The sequence below is a fragment of the Scatophagus argus genome, chromosome 17 (assembly GCF_020382885.2).
Source record: "Scatophagus argus isolate fScaArg1 chromosome 17, fScaArg1.pri, whole genome shotgun sequence".
NCBI classification, from domain to species: domain Eukaryota; kingdom Metazoa; phylum Chordata; class Actinopteri; family Scatophagidae; genus Scatophagus; species Scatophagus argus.
The window spans coordinates 3,916,380-3,939,798 of NC_058509.1; the positions used below are offsets into that span (position 1 = coordinate 3,916,380).

The window sequence follows — 23,419 nt, forward strand, 5'->3', positions numbered from 1 at the left end:
TGGTAAAACTGGTGACTGGTAATCATTAGCCATCATGGATAATGTCACACAATCAGAGGTAGCTGTAATAGTTGCAATCCATGATGTTTTTCATAAGAAAGTCCCTCAAAACTTTTCCTACAACAAAGGAAACCATGACTGTATATAAAGCTGATGCATTCAACTCACTGTAAGCAGGCAAAATTAAACAACGTCCTCAGAAATGTCATTTATTTTAAAATCAACTCACCTTTCATCCTGGATATGAAATATAACAAAGGCCTTTTGCAAGAGAGCTGCTGACTGAACACAATCCTACCAGCACATCTTTAATCTTCGTTAAGCTGCATGTTGGTGAAAACCGGACAAAAACAAATGACGCCAGCCGGCTCTAGTTGTTCACAACTTATAGACAAAAAGAATCAATACTGTGGCAATGCTCTGCTGCCATTTCCCTCGCAGCGGTGTGAATGGACCGTGGCTGGGTGAAATGCGGCGCGAAAAATATTCCAATTGTATGACACCCTTTTTCTGGTTGAACCCAAAGGACCCCGAAGCTGTTTGATCCTCTGGGGACGCTCAGGACAGAAGTGGTGCGTTGTGTTGGCGGCTTCTCAGTTGATCTGATGCCTTTCTTTGTCACCCATGACAGTTTTGGATTGTAGAGGAAGCTACCTGAGGACATTCCTTGAGTTTCAGGAAACAGGGACATGTTTCACAATTTTTTGACAGATAAAATTATTTATCAAATGAAATAACTGCCACAAATTCCCCATTACAGGTGACTTGTTTTGTCTGACCAACACTGCAGAACCAAAAGATACTCAGTTTACTCTGAAACCATCAAAGGTATGTCAGGTTTGCGTGAAAAAGTCCTTGAACAACTTCACGGCTCCATCCTCAGGAGCACAGTCACAAGTGCACGTGTCATCCACCAGACAAGGCTGGATGTCAGGCCCTGCAGGTCACAGTACTTTGCACTGGGAGCTTCATTAAACCGACTGTTAGTTCACACAGAAGAGTGGCCACAAATCAGCAGAGCTTTATGCACTTTTCTAATTCTTTAGCGGTCGACAAGGTTTAAGGTGTCGCCTCCACCTGTAGGTCATCTTCAATCACGTAATTTACTGTATGATTTAACAGGCAGCTCAGTGCTCGGTCACAGGTTCTGCTGCCTCTGCATTAGCTCTCCTCCATGCTGCCACTGTACTCATTTAATCAATGTTTTCTCTCTCTCTCTTTTTTTTAATACCGAGATCAATGGGGCACGTCCGATTTCATACATGATTGCTTCTTCGCTGTGAATCTAATTTAAGCCGTCCCTCCCAGCTACTGATCCATTAAAAGGAAATCAATGACTCCGGCTGGACCGACTCTGCTGGTCTTTTTCCAAGCAGATGACTGCGGACTGGACATCAGGGTGCTGGAGAAGGCGAACTCTCTGAATTCAACCTCCAGATGTTTTCCCGCACTTTGACTTCTTCGTCGTTATGCGGCTCACAAGCCCTGTTTACAAACTGAAGTCACACGCCGTTTGCTCATACTGAATGTTATCCATTTATTACTCAAAATAACAGTTTCTTCCTACTAAAGATAGAAGCTTAGGAGAATAAAACATGCAGTGACGAGATTCATTCTGAAAAACCTACAACAACAACAGCACAGTCGTGGAAAGACCAATGAGAAACTTTTGTTCCTCCTCTCAGAAGTGACAGCTGGGAGAAATGTTCCAAAAAATAAAATACCTCTTTAAAAAGGCTTAATCTTACGGAAAACACCACAAAATGAAAACTGGTTCATGTATATTTTAAGCAGTTTGTGGTTAAAGTCACTGGTGGACAAAAAAAATAAAATAAAAAAATCTTAACACTTGAGGACCACAGCAGCGTTTCTGTGCATTTTACTCAGACTCCTCACCAGGGCCAGTCGTTTTTAAAATGCACACCAAAACATTTGAAAATTCTTTAATGTTTTTCCTCCCCAAAACAAAGGCGAACACCTGTGGTGGAAGGTTGGGAAGAAAACCAAAAAAAAAATCTACCAGAAGCTACCAGAAGGTTTGTCATGGGATAAAACGCACAGAAACGCTGGTTTGGTTCGTCGACAGGTTTTCTTGTAAAATACTGAATGTTTTTGCAGAAATGGGTGCATAGGGTTCAGAGGACAAAAGTCATTAACTGTATATATGTATATATTTATATAAAAAAACACTTATTCTGGGCCGACTACCACTGAACACAGAAACCACTGACTGTTTCATATTCCTAACAGGGAACCTTACCAAAACAACTTTATAAAACCAAGCGAAGGACCAGCATTGTTCTTAAAATGGAGCTGCAAAAAAAACAAACAAACAAACAAAACAAAAAAAAACCCCAACAGGCTTTCTACAAATGCTTCAGGGGAATTTACATTCATGTCAAAACAAACAAATTTTTCTTAACAAATGACCGAATCTGGTCCATCTGACATATCAGATGAGAGGGGGAGCACATACTCTAGATACTCTAGCGTCCTCCTGACTTGCGTCCTGCCCAGGATCGGGAACGAGAACGTGAGTGAGAACGAGATCGTGATGCGGATCGGGACCTGGAACGGGACGGGGAGTGCGTCTGTCGCACTTCTTCCTCGATGTAATGGGAGGACGTTGCCGGGTTGACATTCTCTCGTGGGGATGCAGACTTGGAGCGGGATCGAGATCTTCCTCTGGACTCTCTCCGAGGCCTGTGCCTGTACCTGACAGTGAGACAGGAGACAAGACCTGCTCATCATCTGGAAACTTGACTTCTTCACTCAGCGTTAACCATCCCATGTGTCAAATGTTCAGACACGTTTAGTTTTCTCCGATGACAACAGTTTGGCGCCAACACAAAACTGCCCAGTGAATTCTCAAAGGGTATTTGTGCAGTTAAAACCTGGTCAGAGAATAACCGACTCAAACCACGGCCTCCAAGAAGCTGTACCTGTCATCCTCGCGGCTCCTGCTTCTGCCTCTTGCATACATCCGTCCACGAGAGCTGAGGGAAGAAATGAAAGAAGAAGGATTTTAAGCATGACTGCCTGGAGTAAGTCTGCACCAACAAGTCACTGGAAGAAGAGCTCACTCTCTGGGACTCTCCGATCGCCTGCGGTGGCGCTCATAAGAAGGGCTGCGCGATCTGTATCTGTCGTAGCTGCGGCTGCGCGAACGCCTGCGCCGGCCGTCTCGGTCGTAGTCATCGTATCGAGAGGATCTGCCTGGAGAACGCCTTTCCTTTGATTTCATCTGGTTTGGTGCTGATGTGAGAAGAACAGAGATGAGAAAAGCAGAACTGGGAGATCCACAGTGAGATTTCTCACATTTTCTTGAGAGTAAATTCATAGTGCGCCTCTATACCAGGTATTACAGCTGACGCGACCCCTTTAACACTTCTGTGACCAGTTTAGTTGGCTGCACCGTGATGCATCGTGCCTGTAGTCAATATCTGCATTATAAGATCAATAAAAACTGAACGGCAGAGGGCACAATCTGATGCTGCCATGTTTACAACAGGACAAGGGGGACATTTTGACCCTCATCTCAGGAAGAGGTTATCATCCACAGCTTCGCCCGACCACCTGCGTCGCTGTACATATTCAGGCTGCAGAAAATCAATTTATCACTGATGCTCATACGCTACAACACCGTAAAAGATGAGGGTTTTTCTTAACTACTTCAGTGTTGCCAACATTACACTGCTCATACCTACACTGCAGTCACCATCTTATATCTTCATCAATATATTTATTTCAGTGACAATGACACTTATATTTAAGTCTGCACAAAAATTAAAAAGAGCTTAACACTTACTCTTTCGGTCACCCTGGGCGAATTGGATTTCAATCTGCCGGCCACACACCCACTTCCTGTCCAGGCTGTGCAGAGCATCTTCTGCATCGCGCACATCCTCAAATATGCTGGGTGGTTAAGGGTTATGTTTGCTCTCATTTGGGTAAAGGCCACACAAATTCAAATAAATGCTTTCAGGCTTTTTTTTCCTCTTAAAAGATGTGGTGGACAAAAGAGAAAGAAATGACTTCCCCTCACATAAAACATCAATTACACACAAACCCCACTTTTCTAGCGCTTAAATCTGTGATTTACACCCTTTTCATTAACATACTGTGTTGATATTTATGTCAAGAGTGATGAAGGGTATTCATCACACATTTTATTTAATTTGTGTGGCTTGACTTCTCAGGTAAAGCAGTTTAAGATGACACAAATGATATATCATATAATGTGGTGTAGCAAGTGAAAAAAGCAACAAACAAATGTACGCTCAGTAGATTTTTGTAGAGATAAAAGATGAAGCAAGCTTTTCAAACACATCAAATAACTGTGTGAGGGATCAGGACTACAAATATAGAAACAAATCAAATACATTAATAGTTAATTAAATTGCTTTGATTAAAATGAAAATGTCACTGACATCACAGGGAAAGCTGATTTTGCTGTCAAATTTGTTGATTTGTCTTGGGAGGATACAAAATAATTCAGACTTGTTACCTTTGCCCATGCTTGACTTTGAACTTCATCTTGATCTTTACACTCTTTAATCGACTCCCACAGAGACTTGGGTTTCCTGCTTGCCTTTTCCTCTTAAACCTCTTTTCTTTTCCCAATTCTTTGCCGCCATATCCAAGCTTTGTCTCCGTTCCCTTTTCCTCTTCATGCTTTACTTTCTCTTTTCAACCTTTTCCCCTCCCTCTGATCCTGAAGGTCTGTGTGCCTTGTCTTTACAGCTACTCTATATGGGTCTTTGTTACTGTGTGGCCGGTTCCACAACTGGATGCTTTTACATTTTCTGAAGCAATAACAGAGAAATACGTGTGTTAGATTCGTGCAAGAAAAACACATCAGAAAAGCATATATTCTCTGCTGAAAGGAAATTACAATGTGTTAGCAAGAGCACAAAGACAGTAACAACTCATTGGGAAAGGATATTGAATGTATGCAAATCCTCTTGGTTGACGTGTATAGAAGTCAAGTGGGATGTAGACATCTACTATCGGCCCATAGCGGCCAAACTCACGCCGCAAATCCTCAGGCCTGAACACCGTAAATACAAGTATGACTCAACTGACCATCATGGGCAACTCTGCCTACATCATCAACCAGTAACAACAGCCGGTTTAGTAGCTGATGAGAAGGCTGAAGGGACAGTTCACCCCAAAAGACAATAAGAGTGTCCGCATAGTTTCTGTTTTAGTCGCTGAGGGAGAATTTCTATTCCACAGCTTGTAATCCAATTTACAACATCGCGTAAATCACAATGATAACACACTGTTATGCTTTGGGATAAACTGACCCTTTAAAAGAGACATGCAATTCAATATAAAACCAACTAACAAACTTCAGATACAGCACTGCTGCCACATTCAGGTTAGATTCATATGATGAATATACATATATATAGTGAGTACAACGTTTCAGCAAAGATAAATTATGTCTGGAGTGCATGGGACAACATGTGACCATGAGGAACAGAAACATTTAGATTAGGATTAGCACCAACATGCTTTTCAAACATTCACACACACACACACACACACACACACACACACTGGATAAATCAACACTGGGCAGCAAAAATATGCAACCACATCATGTGAAGTAACTGCAGTCAGCCCAAGTTTATATTTACGACTCTTCCAGTACTTGTTTTCTTTTCTCTTGATTTATTCATCCCAGCTCTTATGCACCATAACACCGAGACAAATTGCTTGTAGCTTGGCAATAAACTCGCAAACTAACTCGAGTAAATTCTGGCCTGTTTTGACTAACTTTTATCTTCTGTAATGTGTTTAACAATGCTGGACAAACCGGTAACTAAACAGTTTAAACTCCCTCAGATATTAACAGAACGGTTCACAAACGTCAACGTGACGTTCATATTAAGCAAATATTTAAAGTAAAACTAATCAATTTAAAGGTGCTGGTAACGTTACGATAACTTACTTCACATCGAAATGCAACGTCAACGTTACTGTGAGATAATTAAGGTTACGCCTGTGAAAGAAACCCTGTTTATCACAACATAACATTATACAGGTGTACTAAATAACAAATAATTAATAAATTGACGATTAATAATGGTCACAAATGGTATGCTAATTAGCCGTAAACTATCATTAGCCAGGTAAAATGGCGTGGAGTACAACCAAATGAAAGCAATTTCTCTTGTCAAGCTAGACGACTTTTACCTGAAATAATCCAATAATTTACAGGTGTGATGCTGTTGTTTGAGTTAACTTTAATTTTCTAGCTTTGGCTTGACGTTATTTATCAACACGAACGCGTGCACGACCAACGTGCAGCAAACACGCAGTGCGAACAAAGAAACGCACGAAGGGGAATTAAGTCTTAACAAAAACATGTTATTGTCATGGTTAGACTTTTTATTTCCACTAGATGAGTGAAATGTGATTCGGCTGATAGATATTCCACACATAAAGCGTATCTGCACGCTGCGTTATCGTCAAATGAGGCTCCAACGAGGAAACTAACCTTAGCTGCTAAGCTAAATCGGCTAGCTACCGTCACAGTTAGTTGGATAATCTGTGGTTCTCATCGCATGTGGACTCACCTGGATTCATCGGAGATGTTTCTAACAAACAAAGACGTATTTGGGGGCCTCATGTATCTGGCCATAAAGTTACACTCTCTCAATGGAAGAAACGCTTTTTGGCAAACGAAAATCTGCAGCGAAAATATGCGTTGCGCATGCGCACTCACAAGGCGCCTCTTAGGTCTTCCTCGCTAACAAAAAAATCAGGCAATAAAAACCCACACCGCCCCCTGCCGTTTAGACTCCACCTCACCACTTGCACCAGTGTCGGAACCCGTACACAGGATAAAAGCAAACGTGTTGGTTTATTTAATCATTCAAATTTATTCATACATATACTGTATATATATATATGTATATATATTTCATTGTTTTCATTTGCAGATGGCCCATGTTTGAAGCTGAGAAGGTCTCGGAGACATCTGTTCACTGTCAGGCGTGGATCAGACTCGTTTACTTCTGCTGATGAAAGTTACAGAGCCAGCAGTGATGGTCTAGAAAAGTGAGAAAGCAGGGACCGGTAAGATCAAAAAGCTTGGATGATTCACAAAAAAAGTATCAAACAGTGAATCCCTCGTCTGAAGCACAGTTTTTAAAAGAAGCTGCTCACCTCAACCATTTCATCCCCTTGGATCTCTCGCACGGAGGTGAACTTATCAGACTCAGCAATCAGCTTCCCATTCTCCTCTCTGACTGTGCACTGCTCAAAACCAATAGACAATGCATGGGGCAGTGGTTCCCAATTTATCTAGTTATTATAGAACTGCATATTTTAACAGATTAACATACAAATTAAAGATGCAAGTTAAACTGCCCAAACCCCCCAGAGGTTTTGCAACACAAATTCCTCCTGCTGTTTTGATAGACTTTTATATGCATGACTGGTGTTTGCTCAATAAGAATCGTCTGTTTTATTTTTCCAGTCAAAAATTCATCCATTCATCCATCCATCTCAAATCTCGTCCTGAATAAATTTAGAAAACTTGAATCTGAATTACCTCTGATTTGTGAGTGGAAACACTTTTCAGAGTAAAACGATGGCAGCATCAGCTCGCACACAATCATCACATCATCAGTAGTCTTAATTACCTTAAACTTCCTGCCATCCACAGCAGTCATCTCTGACTCTTTTCCAATGCTGAATGAGTGCACTTGGGAGCAGACGGGAGTCTTCATTGTGTAGGTGAAGTCTTTGCCTTTCTGCTCAATCACAATCACCGGCTTGATATCCTTTCTCATTTTGGAAACCATTTGTGGTGCACCTTGATGGTATATTAACAAAAAAAAAAAAAATGAATAATGTGTGCACACACAGTAAAATGAATCCTTTAAATATGAAATTATTCCCCACCTACTACTTTTAAGAACTCCTCGAGGTTTTCTTCAGAATAAACTTTCCAGGTGCCACTGAAGTCCATGGCTGCCGGTCGCCCTGATGGCCTGAGGATGTTTGTTGTTCTTAGCGTCACAAGCCCATCACACATCACACACACACACGCCTGGTTGGCACGCTGGGGACTTTAAAGTCCCTGTTATTTGGACTGGAATTTCCACTGAGATACCTAATGGGCCGAACTTTCTGTTCACAGTCACAGATTGTGGTGTAACATCCTTATGGACTGGAACAGCAGATGTTGAATAACGTGTAGAGGAGATGTGGCACAGAATCCAACAAAGTCAACACACACACACACACACACACACACACAGCTCTGAGCTTAGACAGTGATATACATTTATTTCATACAAGATTTAAAGCTTTTCTGCATTTGACAAATACTGATGACTTGAGGACCAGTTTTATTCAAAATATAAAAATACTTCAACTGGAACACACACACATACACACACACAGGAAGCAAATACATTTTAAGGCAATGTTGCATTATGAAAAGGGTTTTCACCTCCTCAACCCCCCCCCCCCCCAATTCAAGTCTGGAAGCAAACTCAGTTAACAGGAACACGGACTTGTAGAGCTTCAGTACGACAAAACTAACTCGATTACGGCTGGAAAGTTACAGAAGCTCTCAGCAGTCAAAACGCTTAAGCAAACCAAACAGTCTCATAACAAACAGAGCACATTATTCTCTTTCTGCAGAGGGCTTCTGTCGCGCCCTGTCGTGTTGCAGTCCCTGAGAAGACATTGATCAGTCATGCAGCAGTGTTAAACGCAGTGCTAAGCTGGTTCACAGACCTCCGTCAAACAACATGTGCAGTCTGTTCTTCACTGCTTTAGTTATTTTAACATTCTCGGACCACCAGATTTGTGCTTTCCATTTCACCAGGACACAAATAAATGTACACTCTTGTAGTTTTTTTTTCTTTTTAAATACTTGATAATATAGTCAGAGCCATAAGGTGATACTGAGAGTTGAGAGCTTTGTTTAACATTTTGATAATGATACAGAAAACAATTGTGATCATTGAAGCATCTGCTTAAATTTTTTTCTTAAAGAACTTTGAACAGGATTTATACACAGAGGGATTCGCTAAAGAGACACCAGTTTGCCTGTTGGACATTCAGTTAGCCAATGCTAAGAGGCTAAGAGGCCGATCGAGGTTTACCACAATCTGTGTTTTGGTCATGTTGGCATAAACAGGAAGTCAGAGGAGGACCAAAGTTATTATGAGTCCTCCTCTGGAGAGTCCGAATGTCTGCACCAACTTTGACTGAAGACAAACTTTGGACTCGTAAATCACCTCAAACATTTCTTTGGTATTTCTGCACTGCAGTTTATTAGCAGCCGATACACCAAATGCTAACACTGATAAATCTGCTACGGGCTGATGTCAGCCGAGACAATCAAACTCCCCTTCACGCGTTTGCAATACTGTGATTTGAGAGGATAAACTCCATCCATCTGGTGCTTCAAGCTTGTTAAAACAAATGCTCTGTCCTTTTTGTTTTGTGGCAGTCAAGACACAAACTGCTGACACTTGGCTCATTTCAGGCTGTGATAAAATCCTGAAACAGCAAACAGGCCAGCGGTGCGGGCTTTGGTAACGTGTTACATGACAAAAATCCTTCTGAGCTTATGGGAGGAAAAAAAAGAAAGAAAAGAATTTGCATAATCTCATATCACAAAAAACAAACAGAGCACGGAGAAGAATAACACTTCCAACAGTTTCAATGAATAAATATCAAGCTTTGGGATGTCCACTCACTGAATACAGCAGCTGACGCCACAAATCATCCAAAACATCATTCATCATGACAGGAAGGAGCCATCTCCCTCCCCCCTGTCCCCCTCCCCCTCCTTGTTCGGGCCGGGGTCACTAAGGCAGCGCGATAGTTTCAGCTCCTCCTGCTCGTCGGGCACTTTGGCCCTCAGCTCAGCGAGGCCTTTGGCCGTCCGATTGGGCCTCAGAGGCGATTCGCTCAGCAGGCTGACGGCATCGGGAGAGCTGGGATTGGTCGGTCCTCTGGGGCTCTCGCTGTCGTTGTAAGTGTAAACCCGGTGTTCTGGAGACAGAGACATGCAGAGACGTGTTAGTGCTCTAATGTCAGCTACAAGGATGTAGAGATGCGTTCAGGACGTTCAGGTGACTTAAAACCTAAAACACGCAAATCTCAAGATAATCTGTCTGACCCTGAGAATATTTAAGATAAGATAAGAACTTTATCGATCCCGCAGGAAATTGTTGTGCCAGGGTTGCAATACAAAGAAGCAAACAAAAGTAGCAAGTAATCACACAAAATATAAAAAATAGCTGAGTACTATAAAAAAATAACAGTATACACATGAGATGTAGATAATGGCAGGTAAGGTGCAGAATGGCAAGGGATAAGGTGCGAATACAATCTTAAAGTGTTAGATTTTAGTTTATAAGTTTGGTGAAAAGTAAATTTAGTTGTGTTTTTAATGAGAGTTTCATTATGGAAGGCACTTCAGTCAGTTCGTGGTTGTGTTAAAGTTTAACGCTCACATTAGAGCCATCTGGAGGCCAGTGTTGCAAAGTGTTGATGCTCATACTTTTACTGAAGTAAAAGATCTGAGTACCTTTTCCACCACTGGATGTTGATGTTTGTTTTACGTATACACAAAAATGTACAAGAGCATTGTGGGAGTTTTAAAGTTGTTTTTTAAAAGATAAATGTATCCGAGATGCTGAGGAGGACATTTTACAGTTGAAAAATAAACATGCCGGCGCCCTCTGGTGGACAAACGAAGTAATGAAGACGCTGTTCTCCAATCAAAACAGACTCACGACACAAACACAAACGTCTCACACCTTTCATCACACGATCACGTTCGATTCTGACCTGGTTCAAAGCAGACTTTTCTCACTGGAGGCGTCTCTTGGCTTTTTGCAGGAACTGTGAGGTAGTGACTCATCTGTGAACGGGACAGGAAGGACCTTTCATTGCCTGATAGCTTAAGTTACAATCACAAACAATAGCTAGAATATTAAAATTTAAGACACAAATCACCGTATCAGACAGACTGAATGCGTATTTAGTTTCACTTCATTCATTCTAACTGAGGGTCATTTAAAAGTGCGGAGCCTGGTTACATGTTAACATCACTGAACCACAGTGATTTACAACGTCAGCACAAACACATCTGTGAACAAAGGAGTCTCACCCTCCTCTCCATCTCCACCCTCTGCTTCCTGAAGCGAACTTCACTCACGCCGTCCTCAAACGGGTCGATCATCAGGTCATGTCTGCTGTAGGAACGCAGCTGAGGACACGCAGGAGCAAAAACCGTGAGCGACAATGTCAGAAACAAATTCACTCGCCCAGTACTCGAACTCATCACGTCCAGAGGCAACAACAAACTGACTGCTCAGCTCTTCATCGTCTTACTGACCCTCTGTCTGGTCTTCTGCAGGTTGTTTCGCAGAATCTTTCTGATCTCCGCCTCGCGACTTTTCGAGATGGTCGGGATCGCCCGTCGTCTGGCCGACTCTCTTTGCTGAATGTTTCTGTGCGAAAACAAACACAAACATTAATAATGTCTGTAAAACAACAAGCTACCGTGTGACGGGCCTTGATAAAATCGTTCCAGATCACACAATGAGCACCACACATTTCTGCATCACTTCTTAATACATTTAGAGGCAACATAGGTAAAATTCTTGAATAATTCACAAGGAAAACCTGCTGGTTGGGAAGCAGATGGCCAAAAAAGCAGAATCTGCACTCACTTCCCTCCCACAAAACCACAATATCTCTGGCTGCTGTTGGAGAGTTTTTGGAATGTGCCCAAATGTATTCTCCATTTTTATCCAGTGGCCGACACCAGTGAGATCAGCTTCACGCCTTCAGGTCAGATTTCTGAGCGATAATATCCTCAGAATGTTTTGGTATCATACGCATTAGACTAGATGCATTATGATGTATCTTGTCATGCAAAACTAGTGGCGTTTAGCCATCCAGACCAGCACACTTCCGGTATCGGACCTCAGGACGAAGTGAAAAACTGAAACTTACTGCATGGAGACGGACGACACGATGGCGGGCAGCTTGGCGGCGCTCCCGCCCTCCACCAGCATCATGGCCTGCTTCATCTCCATCTTGTTGTAGAAGGAGATGAGCTGAGGCTCGGTGGAGCGTTCGCCTGCGATCAGCCACCGCTTCACGTAGGCCTTATTGAAGCGGTTCAGCCTGAGAGCAAAGCAGATGCATCAGTCATTAGTTCAGCTTTTTCTTTTCTTTTCTTTTTCTTTAATGTTACATCATAAGGAGTTCGTGCTTTTCAACTTCCTGTCAGTAGTTGCTCTGCAGCAACATTTGCGGCAATAATACTGACATGAGAAAAAGTCCCCTTCAGCTCGCAGTCACAGTGACAGGAAAACCAGATTTTTCTTTCTTCTAGCAAATTCTCTCCTCTCATAATCCATTTATTTTACAAAAACTGCAGCTGGATGATCAGTAACATCAATAAACCTTCACACATTTTGAACCACATCATATAAAACTTGCGTTCAGGTGGACATGAGTGAGACTCTCGTGTGTCTCAAGCCACCGGCAGGCTGTTTTCTTTGTGACTTTTCTCATATGGAAAACATGGAGGACGTGTTGGGAGAATCATACTTGTCCTTCCAGTGATGGTGTCCATAATGACCGCAGATGCATTCAATGCCAGTCAGGAGATGATCCAGGAACTGAAGAATGAAGAATGAGGTTTTATGGTTTTCATTTCTGCATTTCAGTGTTTTAATGATGAGCAATTAACAAAAATGTGATTTAAAAAACATAAAAAACTCTTTTATGTCTCATACTGTAACTCTGTTGGTCCACTGTAGAACATTAAAACCCAAACTAGTTATCAATGACCTGACCTGTGTGTGAATCTCCTCATTAATTGACCCCTTGTTGTCCTTCTTCTTCTTCACAGCCAGCAGCTCCACCAGCGGCCTGATTGTCATCCCCTGGAGGCAGAAACAGGAATGACGACGTGCGGTCAAACTGACAAATTCACTGATTTGGCGGCTTTAGAAGAACTTACGGGAAGCAGCAACATGCACAGACTTCCCAAAGGAGGGCTGGTTTATCCCTTTGCAAATAAAACACAGAAGTGTGAACGTTTGGCACCTGCACGAAGACAGTGAAGAAGATGACTGTGATGATGGCAGTGAGGAACATGTGCTTCAAATCGTCGTTGGACAGCAGGAACCCCAGCGAGAAGGCTATGGCACCTCGCAGGCCACCGTAGGCCACGATGAACTGGTCCTTTTTGGTCAACTTCACGATACGGAATTTATTGATGATGTAAGTGAGGCCGACGACTCCTGAAACAGGCAGAAAACACTCTGGGATGTTAGTCAGCCACTTAACCCGGTGAAAGTCACTACTGGCCCGTGTCTTGCTTTACTGACCCATCACTCTCGACACCAGACACAGGATCACAGTGAAAATGACGAAGGCCCAGTTCCAGGTGTGAGGACCGGCCACAGTGGAAACGCCAAGGAAGATGAAGATGAGCGTCTCGCTCACGCTGCTCCACATCTTCAGGAAGTATTTGATGGTGGTGTACGACTTGTGGGAGATGTTGGCCTCCACGTACGGCCGCATCACCACACCACACGCTATCAGCCTGTTAGAGACGGGAAGGAGGTGAGATGAGAACTGTGAGTCTGCCCACGCAGTGAGGGGCTGAGGTTTGGCCAGTTAGACTCTGCAGGGTTTAAAGATGTACAAAAGTATTTCTAACTATTTCTTTTTTGGAGTTGCTCAAACCATTTTGGAAAACAGTCCTTCTGCCCAGAGTGATTACTTCTACAGGAAGTAACAAAGCAAAACATTAAGAAATAGTCTGACATTTTTTGAAATTTGTCTTTTTCTTGCTGACAGATGAGACGTTTGATGCCAGTCTCATGTCTGCACACTTAATATGAAGCTAGAGCGAGCAGGCTGTTAGCTTAGCTTAGCATAAAGACTGTAAACAGATGCTAATCTATCTGTTAGCACCTCTAAAGCTTGCAAATTAACACGCAGCATGTAAGAACAGGCTGCCTGTTAAATTCATACTCCAAATCAATCAACCAAAAAGATTATTTCACTCAAACTTTTCACTCTCTGCTCCCAAATAAGAAGCAAAGAAAAGCCACAAAAACCTTTTCACCGGAGTGAATCACTCATGATGGCCCTTGGTACGAAAAGGTTCAGGAACAACTCAGGTTTTTTCTGGTCCTGCGTAGCTTCGTTCAAAAAAAGGGGCTGAAAATGGAGACAAGCAGGTACAGGAAGACTTACGACATGATTCCTGACAGGTGGAAGACCTCAGCGGAGAGGTAAGCCATGTAGCTGTAGAGGAAAACGAAGAGGGGCTCGATGACTCGGGTGTGCGAGGTGAAGCGGGAGGTGAAGGCACCGAGGAGGCCGTAGACGATCCCCACCATGATGCCTCCCAGTGAAACCACGAAGAAGCAGACCACGCCGAGCAGGGCGTCGACCACAGTCACGTTCCCTTCCTGGGAAAACTCCTTGAACAGGTGATAGAGCACCTGCACACAGAGAAGCACACGTCCTGAATCTGCTTTTGCTTCTTTTTCCAAGGTAAAACGTCAAAGCTTTGTGATTATCTTTGTGAAAGAAATCCCATTTTGTTTGACAGGAAACCTCAAAACTCTGGATCAAGATGCAAGAGATTTTCTTCTGAATGATAGTAACTAATTTTCTTCAGAGTGTGTGTTTCTTTGCCTGCCTTCCCTGACACGAATGGCTTGGAGAAAGTAACAGAAACACCTGTCAGTATGACACAACAGCACGAGTTGAATCGGCAGTCGTCTAAAGCAGTTTAACAGAAACTGAACATTAACAACCTCCTCAGAAGAAGAATTTATGAAACTGAACTTCTGACTCTTCGATTAATCTCTGGAGACAACACAGCTCAGTTTGTCTCCATCTGATCTAAAACCTCACAGCTCAGCTGATAAAATCTGCTCTTTCCTTCCTTCTGCCTTCTTTCCTCCACTGCTGTAACTAAACTGAGTCAGAAGGTTGTTTAAACTTTACTTTAAACTTACACTTAAATGCAGTACTTGAGTGAACGTGTGAAGCTGCTTCCCACCAAAGCTTCACTCACCACAGTGACGGCGTCGTTGAGGAGCGACTCCCCGAACACGAGGATGTGCAGCAGCTCGTTGATGTGGATCTCCTCGAACACGGCCAGGACGGCCACGGGGTCCACGGCGGAGATGATGGAGCCGAACAGCAGGCAGGACAGCAGGTCCACGCCGCCCAGCTTGGCTCCTTCAATCTGACACACGCCGTACATCATCCCGCCGATGAAGAAGGCGTTCCACAGGGTCCCCAACACCGCGAACATCAGGATGGTGCCCAGGTTCTCCGTGAAGGGCCGGATGGGCAGGAAGTAGCCCGCATCGAGGATGATGGGAGGCAGCAGGTAGAGGAAGAAGAGCTCAGAGTCGAGGATGGGGGCTTCCTCTTCGAAGGCTTTGATGATGCCGCCCACCAGCAGACCGACGACGATCAGCAGGCAGCTCTCCGGCACGACGCTCGACACCCGGGGAATAATGTGAAAACCTGCAGAGGCAGACGGTTCAGAGTTTAACGTCACCCCTCACTTTTTCTCTTTCTCCCATCTGAACTCAAAATGCAGACAGACAAGAGCCAGCATCTTGGACATCTGCAGGACGGAGACGGAGGAGGAGATGAATAATCTGTTTTGTGAAGTGTTGTTAATGTCATTATTCATAAAAGGATCATTTTGGTCTCCTGGTTACGACTGCTGATCTCTCAGGGGTACAGATGAGTAAAGCTGTGACTTAAACTGTTCACAATCAACTCAGTCTAAAAACTTAATTTCTCTTATCGTATCTTTTCTCACTGCAAGAATGCTGTTGTGTGTTGTGTTTGTGTTAACTCTAAACAGCCAGTTTAAGTGTAATTCTCATAACAGTAATTCATTATTTATTTCAACTGTGCTGAAACATTTATCAAGCCCAAACGTCATCCAGAACCAGCAGCACAGACAGATGCTTCCACCTGTTTCACTGAATATATTTGGATTGTGGACAGTCAGTGAGACAAAAAGATGCTGAAACGTGTGAAGATGCTAACGTGGGCTCTGACAAACGGACAGAAACCCTTTTCAATATTCTCTGACTTTTTATCAACTAAATAATAACTTGCAGTGATATAAGGAAATACAACAGGACTGAAGAGTTGCAGCAAAAGCACATACACATTTTAGTGTATATTTTGTGATGCTTCACTGTGTCCATTAGAGCAGCAGTTCAGGGCGTCCATAAATAAGTGAGCCACTCAGTCGTTTGTACTTCACTGGAAGGTCCTCATGAAATATGAAACACGCTGGGAACACAACGGCTGTCTGAAGATACCAGCGACGCTTAGATTTAATGTGCTGAAACTCCTCACTACTCCAAGTCCTCCTCCTCCTCCTCCTCCTCCTCCTCCTCAGTGATCAGTGGGTGTGACTCAAATGAAAAATTAAAGGCTGCAGCAAACAATATTTTTCATTGTTGATACGTTTTTCAACTAACTGATTCTGCGAGTAAAACACTACAAAAAAAAAAAAACAAAAAACAAAAAATGATCATCACAAGTTCCCAGAGCCACACGGTAACATCAAAAAAATAAATAAAATCAATAAAGAAAACCACTTTTGTTCTATTGGTGAGACAAAAATATTTCAAAAATAAATCTTGCTTTTCTTTTAAGTCACCTCTTCTGCTTTTTAAGAACATTAAGTTATTGTATTATCGCCACAACTTCCGTATGGGCTAACATGCATTTCCCATTGAAAAATTAAAGGACAAGTTTGGTAAACTGATGATGAAAACAAGACAAAAAACAACAATAAGACTTTACAAACTTTAAACTTGTAATAACCGATGTATTTGTCCACTTGGGGGCAGCAACAACAAGCTGACACATCATCACCTTTTAAGATGATGAGGTGAACTTGTTAGCAAACAGCTGCTTATTTACACATTCGGCAGTTAGAAGCAACATCAGCACTCATCTGGAGTCGAGTTTCTGATCGATATTCACTCTCTTTTAGCTCTGTTTTTGGTCTCCACCACCTCCTGAGGGGAATACTGGTCCCCTGAGCAGCTAAATGCTCCAGCTGGTCACTAAAAAAACAGATTAACACTTTAAATGATTCTGGCGTGGAATTTAAATGATCATTTTGAGAAAAACCACGAAGATGGCGTATTTATTAAAACCTATTTCAGAGTTGGATCCAATGACGTGTGCATCCGAGGGTTGAATGAATGAGTCTGATGTAAACGTTGGGATGAATCTGACTGCACAGAAGGCTGTGAGCTTTGGAGCAGAATAATTTAGCTGCTCTTTTAGATTCACATTCAGCCCGCTTGTCTCCCGGATGAACGAGGCCTTGACATTCGGTCTCTCGGTCACGTGACGTGGGGTCCAGGCTGCTGTAACAAAACATTTTCTGCTGCGTTTTATGCAGTCAGTGGTCTTGTGTGCAGGCGTCCTCGCCCCCTCTTCTCCTCTCTGACTCGCACACTGGGGTCTTTGTTATCCTGCAGTGCATCAGCACAGGAAGTCAGACGGGCCCTCTGAGAGAACAGCTGGACGGACAGATAAGATGCAGAACCACAACGGACTCCTGGAATCTGAACTATATGCTCCAAATAACGACATAAAGTCTATAAAATTTTGGGGAAAAATGAAAGTCTTTACGAAGAACTGATTAAGCTGCCTTCGTGAAGACACGACACAGGAAATCTCCACAGATACATATAATCTCTGTAATTAGACTGAACAACTGCTTTCAAACCCTTTGCCAAGATTTAATTTAAACTCTAAACTCTTTCAGCATTTCCATCCAGCACAGACAGACCTGAAATACATTTGTGGAACATAACTGAAGCCATCTGTGGAAACACCATTAGTGCTCTGTTACAGCCTGAATCTCTGACATTCATTTGCTTGCTGCCAATGAAACTCATCTAAATGAACACTCGGGGGGGTCGGCACAAAGCTGAAAGCTTTAAAAACATTTCACAATCTTCTTTCACCTTCTGAGGGACTCAGACGTATTTCCACTGAGGCTGAAGCAGAAAAACTGTTCGTTATCTCTCGTTGGGTGGAACGTGGCAACGTTGCTAATCTGCCTGAAACAACTGCAGGCTCAGTAAAGCAAATTACACTAACTTTATCTGTGGTGTGTCGAGCTCCAGAGTGTCTCTGTGAACACGGACCTCATCTGGTTGTTCTACGGATTCGATATAACGCCGTACATTTGATTGTCATGTTTGTATTTTAATCAGATTGTTGGATTGCTATTGTATGTTGTGCACATTGTTTTGCAGCTATGATTACCTTTCTGATTGGTCTTGTAGCCTGAGTGCATAAATATTGTTTAAAAACACATAAAAGTACATGCTGTAACTTTGCTTTAGGTCGCCTTCATTAGTCCCCAGTATGCAGTATATGTGTGTACAGTACAGGGTGTGTATTTGTATGCCTGTGTGTGTATAAGTGGCGTTTGCTATAAAAATGAAGATGCTCGGCTGCAAAGAAAAAGACCAGTTTACTTAATGCTTTTGGAGTTGCTCTGGGAAAACTCAGCTGCTGGATGCTTCTAAACTTAGCTGAACATCCTCATCCTCACATCATCGTCAGAATGTATTTTTATCTCAGTCACAGCTGTAAGTTTCCACTCTTCTTCACTCTCTGTTATACAAACACAGCTGAGGAGAACTTTAGGATCTGAAACTGAAAACCAACTGGAAAAGCTCGCACCAGTTTACCCTCCTCTTCAATATGCACCCCTCAGTTCATGACAGCCCAGTCCCCCACTAATACTGGAGGTGGAAGTAATAAGGAAATCCTTCATTCACATGCGTCACTCACCAAGTTTCATCAGCAGGGCCAGGAGGATCCACAGGGAGATCTCAAAGGGCTTCCTGACGTGGTCGTAGTTGAAGGACAGGACGGGGAAAGCCTTTTTGAGACTGGAGTTGGTGTGATTGTGGGAGTCCTCGACTGGATTTCTCCTCGTCGCGCCGTTTCCCGCAACAGCATCACGACTCGCGGAAGCAGCGGAGACGAAAACGAGCAACAAAACGCACATTAGCCCCGTCAGACGCGGACCGGATCCCCTCCGGGCGGGACGCAGCACAGCCATTTTCAGACGGGTTGACGGCCGAGCTGCTGGTGCTGCTGGCGCTGCTGGTGCTGCTCAGCTCTAGATCAGATGAAGATGAGGATGAGGATGGGGACAGCACGGGAAGCGAGCGTGGCGCACCACGGGGAAGCGCGCACTTTTACGCACAAACTCCACGGGCACCTGAAAATTACGCATAGCTGCAGGAGAACAAACGGCGGTTTGTGTTGCAGACGAAAAGCTGCTGTCATCGGTGGGCGATGGTTTTAAAACAGCATCGCGCTTCTTCCTCGCCTGCTCAGGTGATTTATGGCTCCTCGCCCGGTCGCGATTCCAACCTGCTGTTTTCTCCTCTGGCTGTGAGGACCTGACATCCCTCAGCTAGAAATCTTTCACGCCGAACTCTTTTTCTCTTTCGCATGCAGCTCATGCAAAGTTCAGTGAAGGGGACACCTGCTGGAGAGGAGGACCACGACGACCACCAGGCAGCCGCCCAAAACGACCACACGTCTGTGGTGGGGGAAAGTTCATGAGCTTTGGTGAATGCGCTGCACTTCTGCGGATCACGTAGACTCTTCACCCTCTCCTGAACCAGGAACCAGAGAGAGTGACTGACTTCTCACTGGAAATCTTTGTCTTTTATTCATAAAGTTTGGGGTGTTTTAATCGGTGCTTTTCTTAGATTTTTTATCCCTGGTGTTGATTTTATGTAATTGTTTTTACGTTTATTGTTGTGTGTTTAAGTTTTTCTATGTGCAGCAGTTTGACCTGTTTGGCCACCGTGGAAGCAGGTGCTGTATTAACACAGTTGAGTATGAGTTGTGAATTCCTCTTTATTACTGGTCCTCTGCTGTCACTTTTGAACCTCTCAGATAAAATGAAATACATTACTGTTGCGGCACCCAGTTTTAGATTTGTTCAGAATAAACGAGAGCTGGCTCTTTTGTTTATTTTTATCTTCTTCATGTGTGTCAGAAGAGAGTTAGTGAAAACAACAACTGCAGCTGGTTCCCACAGAGTCAGACCTGGTGGAGACATACATTTAAAGGTTTGTTTTAGACAGGGTTGTAAAAACCTGAAAAATATATTGTGAAGCGGCATTTATGGAACATCAGCAGGCTGGTAATATAAAACATTACACTGACTGTGCAGGGTGTATCAATCATCAGTGAAATGTTTCTCTGTTCATTTCTTATAGTATATTTGAAAATACACGTCATGATTACGTTAAAGCCCCATCAAATTTGTCCTCTGAATAACAAATTTGGGTATTTGTGGATGCTATTTAAAAAAAAAAGAAGCAGGAAACCATGAGAAGTTATAAAAACCAAAATGTTAGGAACAACTCTTTTTCATTAAAGTTTATTAAACAACATAGCAAGCAGAAATCACTTTACACAAAATAAATGAAAAGCGAAATATCACAATTTTACTTTTAGCATGAGAAATATAGTATGTGTCAATGAAACAAGAAAATAACGGCGATGGCACGCTAGAAACTTCATTACCCAGAAGTCAAATGGAACTTGCGCAGCCGCAGTGTCGATTCGGTTTGGTGACGCTGATTTTGTTGTCTTAACCCAGTTACTGTCGTTAGCTACTGCTCTGTCTCGTCTGTGCGAACTAGCAAGTATAAGTTGCAGTTATGTAGCACACAGAAGAAGGACTTTACCCCGCTGTAACCAGCTAACATTAGCTCCTGTGACATTCCTCCATCGGAGTGTGAAACTACTGCGGTTCCGTTTGACAACCAGCTAGCTAACTGGCTAGCTAGCCACACGCTAGCACACAAGCTGGTGTGAGTTCGCAATGTGCTGCTGTTTGTTTTTCGCTGTCTCTCGTCTCGGCTAGCTTTTTAACCCAGCAGCCAGGCGGCTAACCTAGCTACATTTCTGTGAGGTGCGAAGCAGAAAATACACCGCATCCGTCTCCTTATGCTGTTGGTGCTGTCAAGTGTCCAGCTAAGATGTGGCAAAGTGTCGGGCTCACATTGCTGGTCATTGTGGCCACAATTGTCTGTGCGCTGCTCTTCATGCTGTTTGGTGAGTTTATGGAAAATAACCTTGATAAGTTACTTACATAACTCGCTAACTCCCTAAGCCGTTTTATAGCTGCTTTAAGTGCTGTCATCGGATGGGGAAACAAAAAAGGCCGGATTCACTTGATTAAATTGCTAGCTAATAGTTTAACAGTGTAACCCCAAATGACCAACTATTCCTTTAAAGTAACCTTGCATGGCACGCCAGAGTGTATTGAATGTCTTTGACCGTCAAGTTTCGATTTCAGGGAGGAGTGTCTATATTTATCATGCACAGAGGAAGACTCTGGCAGATGTCAGAAAATAAACATGGCTGCTCTTCTCCTCGAGTCTGCTGCAGGTGTTTGTTCACCCTGTCCCAGATGACACTGTATTTTCCATCTCTCCCTCTTCTGTTTACATCTGAGTAGCTTTCAACGGGACACACTGTCTGTGCACATCTGATCCAGATAATCAGGTCTAAGAAATGGAAAATCTGAGGTGCTGAGGGCTCTAATGTAAAACCATTACTGGTACATTACAGCCAAACAGTTATTTATTTTTTTTATTCAATTTTGCAAGTTGCAGCTCTTTCCTATCCATTGTGCAGCAACCAGGTTTCAGGTTGTTAGAAGACTATTGAGGGATGAAAAACACATGTCTGTCTAATGTTAATGCATTAGAGGCACAGAGGGGGACTTAAGCACCACTTGTTTTAAGAGTGCATTTATTTTTCCTGTAAATATCTATTTTCCCTTCTTTGCCAGGTTGGTATGTAGTCTGGCAGCTCTTTCTGTCCAAGTTCAAGTTCCTGCGTGAACTTGTTGGGGACGCTGGCACCCCACAGGCCGAAACGCAGCCGTCCGAAACCAAGAACGAACGCACAGCTAATGTCCCAACACGAACTCGGCCCAGGACTGCACGCCAAAGAGCTACTTCTCCAGAAAGCACTACATAGACCAGCCAGACAGCCACTGTATATCCTTAACATCTGCTCATCAAGCCCCTCCTCACCGTGACTGCTCATCAGCCCTCTACCAACGTCATGTGACACCATCACAAGTGTCTCCAACTGACCCTGCGCTCTGTGCTACACAAAGACCTTGTGGACACTCAGTAGTCCGCCCTCCTCTTTACCAGGACACTTTAAACTGACCAGGCAGATCTCCTGGTTTCAAAGGGAAAAGCCATTTACGTGAATTTAATGTCCATTTCTTTATGTCATCTGTTCATATCTTTGATTATGTACAGTCGTGAGTGTACCGAGTCCTCTTATCCTGCAGCAGTGGCAACCAGCTTTTATGAGCAGCCACACTGCTTCCTGTCACCTCCGGTGGAGCACAAAGAGCTGCTCCATCACACAAAGAGATGTGTGTGTTAATTCTCTCACATACATGTTTTCATCTTGTGTTTTTAGCAGAAGTGAATCCTACGTTGGACCACGTAGGCAGATAAAGGTTAAAAATGAGCTCATCTACGTCACTTCAGACAGAAACAGTGATTTAAACAGCTGAGAATTTTATTCTCTGTAAACCATAAGAGTGCAATGAAAGGAATGTTTATGCTGTCATTTTGTTGTTTATTGCACAGTAGACTCTATGTGTTATAGACTACCATCCAGTATATAATGCCCAACAGCCTCCAAGGAAGATGATGAATGACACGATTTCATTCCAGCTGTGTAAAATGTCACCTTTTTTCTCGCAAGTTCTCCTTCCCCTTCCCTCCCTTTTCAAATAGATTAATACTTGAAGAATCAGGAGGAAGTTTTAAAAAAAAAACAAACTGTTGGCGTTCAGAAGCAGCTCTAGACAAAGTGAGCTGATCTCCAGAAGCAGTGGAACAAGGCTCCTGGCTGAACCCTCTCCCGTTCCCGGTGCCTCTGTCTGTGTCAGTGCCTGTCGAGACGGCATCCACTGTTTGTTACACGACCTCCTTTTGTATAACTGACAGTTGCTTGGTTTCCATTACAGAGAAAATCAAAGGTGAACAGGGCCTAGACACTATTTATGTAATGTTCTCCCTCCAGGTAAAACTCATGAAACTTTTGCACCTTTATATCAGCAGTGATTATTTTTCTTCTTCTTCTTCTTCAGTGGAGCACGAGCTTCAAGTGTATAATGCCATAAATATGTTGAGCACTGACCTGTTGGTTTTGAGGAAAAAGTCAGTCGAGAAGAAACGTGACTGATGGTTCAGAGTACTCTTTTATATTAGGTAAAAATTACTGGTGTAATAAAGATGTTAAGTATCCCAAA

At 43.1% G+C, this 23,419-nt stretch overlaps 4 protein-coding genes across 5 annotated transcripts; 1 reads left to right on the forward strand and 3 right to left on the reverse strand.

Moving 5' to 3' along the window:
• Positions 1-1,512: 1,512 nt before the first annotated feature.
• Positions 1,513-6,754, reverse strand: LOC124075092 (serine/arginine-rich splicing factor 10-like). The gene is made up of 6 exons (XM_046418494.1): positions 6,588-6,754; positions 4,946-5,050; positions 3,809-3,912; positions 3,084-3,255; positions 2,943-2,996; positions 1,513-2,715 (listed from the first exon to the last, which is right to left on the reverse strand). Exons 1-6 carry the CDS (start codon positions 6,650-6,652, stop codon positions 2,487-2,489), a joined length of 729 nt encoding a protein of 242 aa, XP_046274450.1. The 5' UTR covers positions 6,653-6,754; the 3' UTR covers positions 1,513-2,486.
• A 101-nt stretch (positions 6,755-6,855) lies between these two features.
• LOC124075094 (fatty acid-binding protein, liver-like) lies at positions 6,856-8,062 on the reverse strand. The gene is made up of 4 exons (XM_046418496.1): positions 7,921-8,062; positions 7,659-7,831; positions 7,180-7,269; positions 6,856-7,063 (listed from the first exon to the last, which is right to left on the reverse strand). The coding sequence occupies exons 1-4, from the start codon at positions 8,051-8,053 to the stop codon at positions 7,013-7,015; spliced, it is 447 nt and encodes a 148-aa protein (XP_046274452.1). The 5' UTR covers positions 8,054-8,062; the 3' UTR covers positions 6,856-7,012.
• Positions 8,046-19,573, reverse strand: LOC124075083 (Na(+)/H(+) exchanger beta-like). Of its 2 annotated transcripts, XM_046418482.1 has the most exons (13): positions 18,892-19,573; positions 15,104-15,564; positions 14,272-14,522; positions 13,395-13,612; positions 13,111-13,307; positions 12,858-12,947; positions 12,610-12,680; positions 12,007-12,180; positions 11,384-11,498; positions 11,156-11,254; positions 10,834-10,906; positions 9,735-10,032; positions 8,046-8,188 (listed from the first exon to the last, which is right to left on the reverse strand). In XM_046418482.1, the coding sequence occupies exons 1-12, from the start codon at positions 19,163-19,165 to the stop codon at positions 9,779-9,781; spliced, it is 2,277 nt and encodes a 758-aa protein (XP_046274438.1). In that variant the 5' UTR covers positions 19,166-19,573; the 3' UTR covers positions 8,046-8,188; positions 9,735-9,778. The 2 variants fall into 2 exon arrangements, with proteins under 2 accessions (XP_046274438.1, XP_046274437.1); XM_046418481.1 differs by lacking the exon at positions 8,046-8,188 and having other exon boundaries at positions 8,283-10,032.
• Positions 19,574-20,673: 1,100 nt separating this feature from the next.
• smim13 (small integral membrane protein 13) lies at positions 20,674-23,419 on the forward strand. Its single transcript, XM_046418498.1, has 2 exons — positions 20,674-21,186; positions 21,929-23,419. Exons 1-2 carry the CDS (start codon positions 21,111-21,113, stop codon positions 22,117-22,119), a joined length of 267 nt encoding a protein of 88 aa, XP_046274454.1. The 5' UTR covers positions 20,674-21,110; the 3' UTR covers positions 22,120-23,419.

Coding starts and splice junctions, on each gene's coding strand:
- LOC124075092 (XM_046418494.1), bottom strand. CDS start 6,652: ATGGCCAGATACATGAGGCCCCCAAATACGTCTTTGTTTGTTAGAAAC. Junction 5,051..6,587: donor AACATCTCCGATGAATCCAG/GTGAGTCCACAT, acceptor TACGGTGTTCAG/GCCTGAGGATTTGCGGCGTG. Junction 3,256..3,808: donor CGCCCAGGGTGACCGAAAGA/GTAAGTGTTAAG, acceptor TTCTCACATCAG/CACCAAACCAGATGAAATCA.
- LOC124075094 (XM_046418496.1), bottom strand. CDS start 8,053: ATGTGTGATGGGCTTGTGACGCTAAGAACAACAAACATCCTCAGGCCA. Junction 7,832..7,920: donor GGAGTTCTTAAAAGTAGTAG/GTGGGGAATAAT, acceptor TATACCATCAAG/GTGCACCACAAATGGTTTCC. Junction 7,064..7,179: donor AAGGGGATGAAATGGTTGAG/GTGAGCAGCTTC, acceptor TCACTTTTCTAG/ACCATCACTGCTGGCTCTGT.
- LOC124075083 (XM_046418482.1), bottom strand. CDS start 19,165: ATGGCTGTGCTGCGTCCCGCCCGGAGGGGATCCGGTCCGCGTCTGACG. Junction 15,565..18,891: donor GGCCCTGCTGATGAAACTTG/GTGAGTGACGCA, acceptor CTGCCTCTGCAG/GTTTTCACATTATTCCCCGG. Junction 10,033..10,833: donor AAAAGTCTGCTTTGAACCAG/GTCAGAATCGAA, acceptor CTCTGTCTCCAG/AACACCGGGTTTACACTTAC.
- smim13 (XM_046418498.1), top strand. CDS start 21,111: ATGTGGCAAAGTGTCGGGCTCACATTGCTGGTCATTGTGGCCACAATT. Junction 21,187..21,928: donor GCTGCTCTTCATGCTGTTTG/GTGAGTTTATGG, acceptor CTTCTTTGCCAG/GTTGGTATGTAGTCTGGCAG.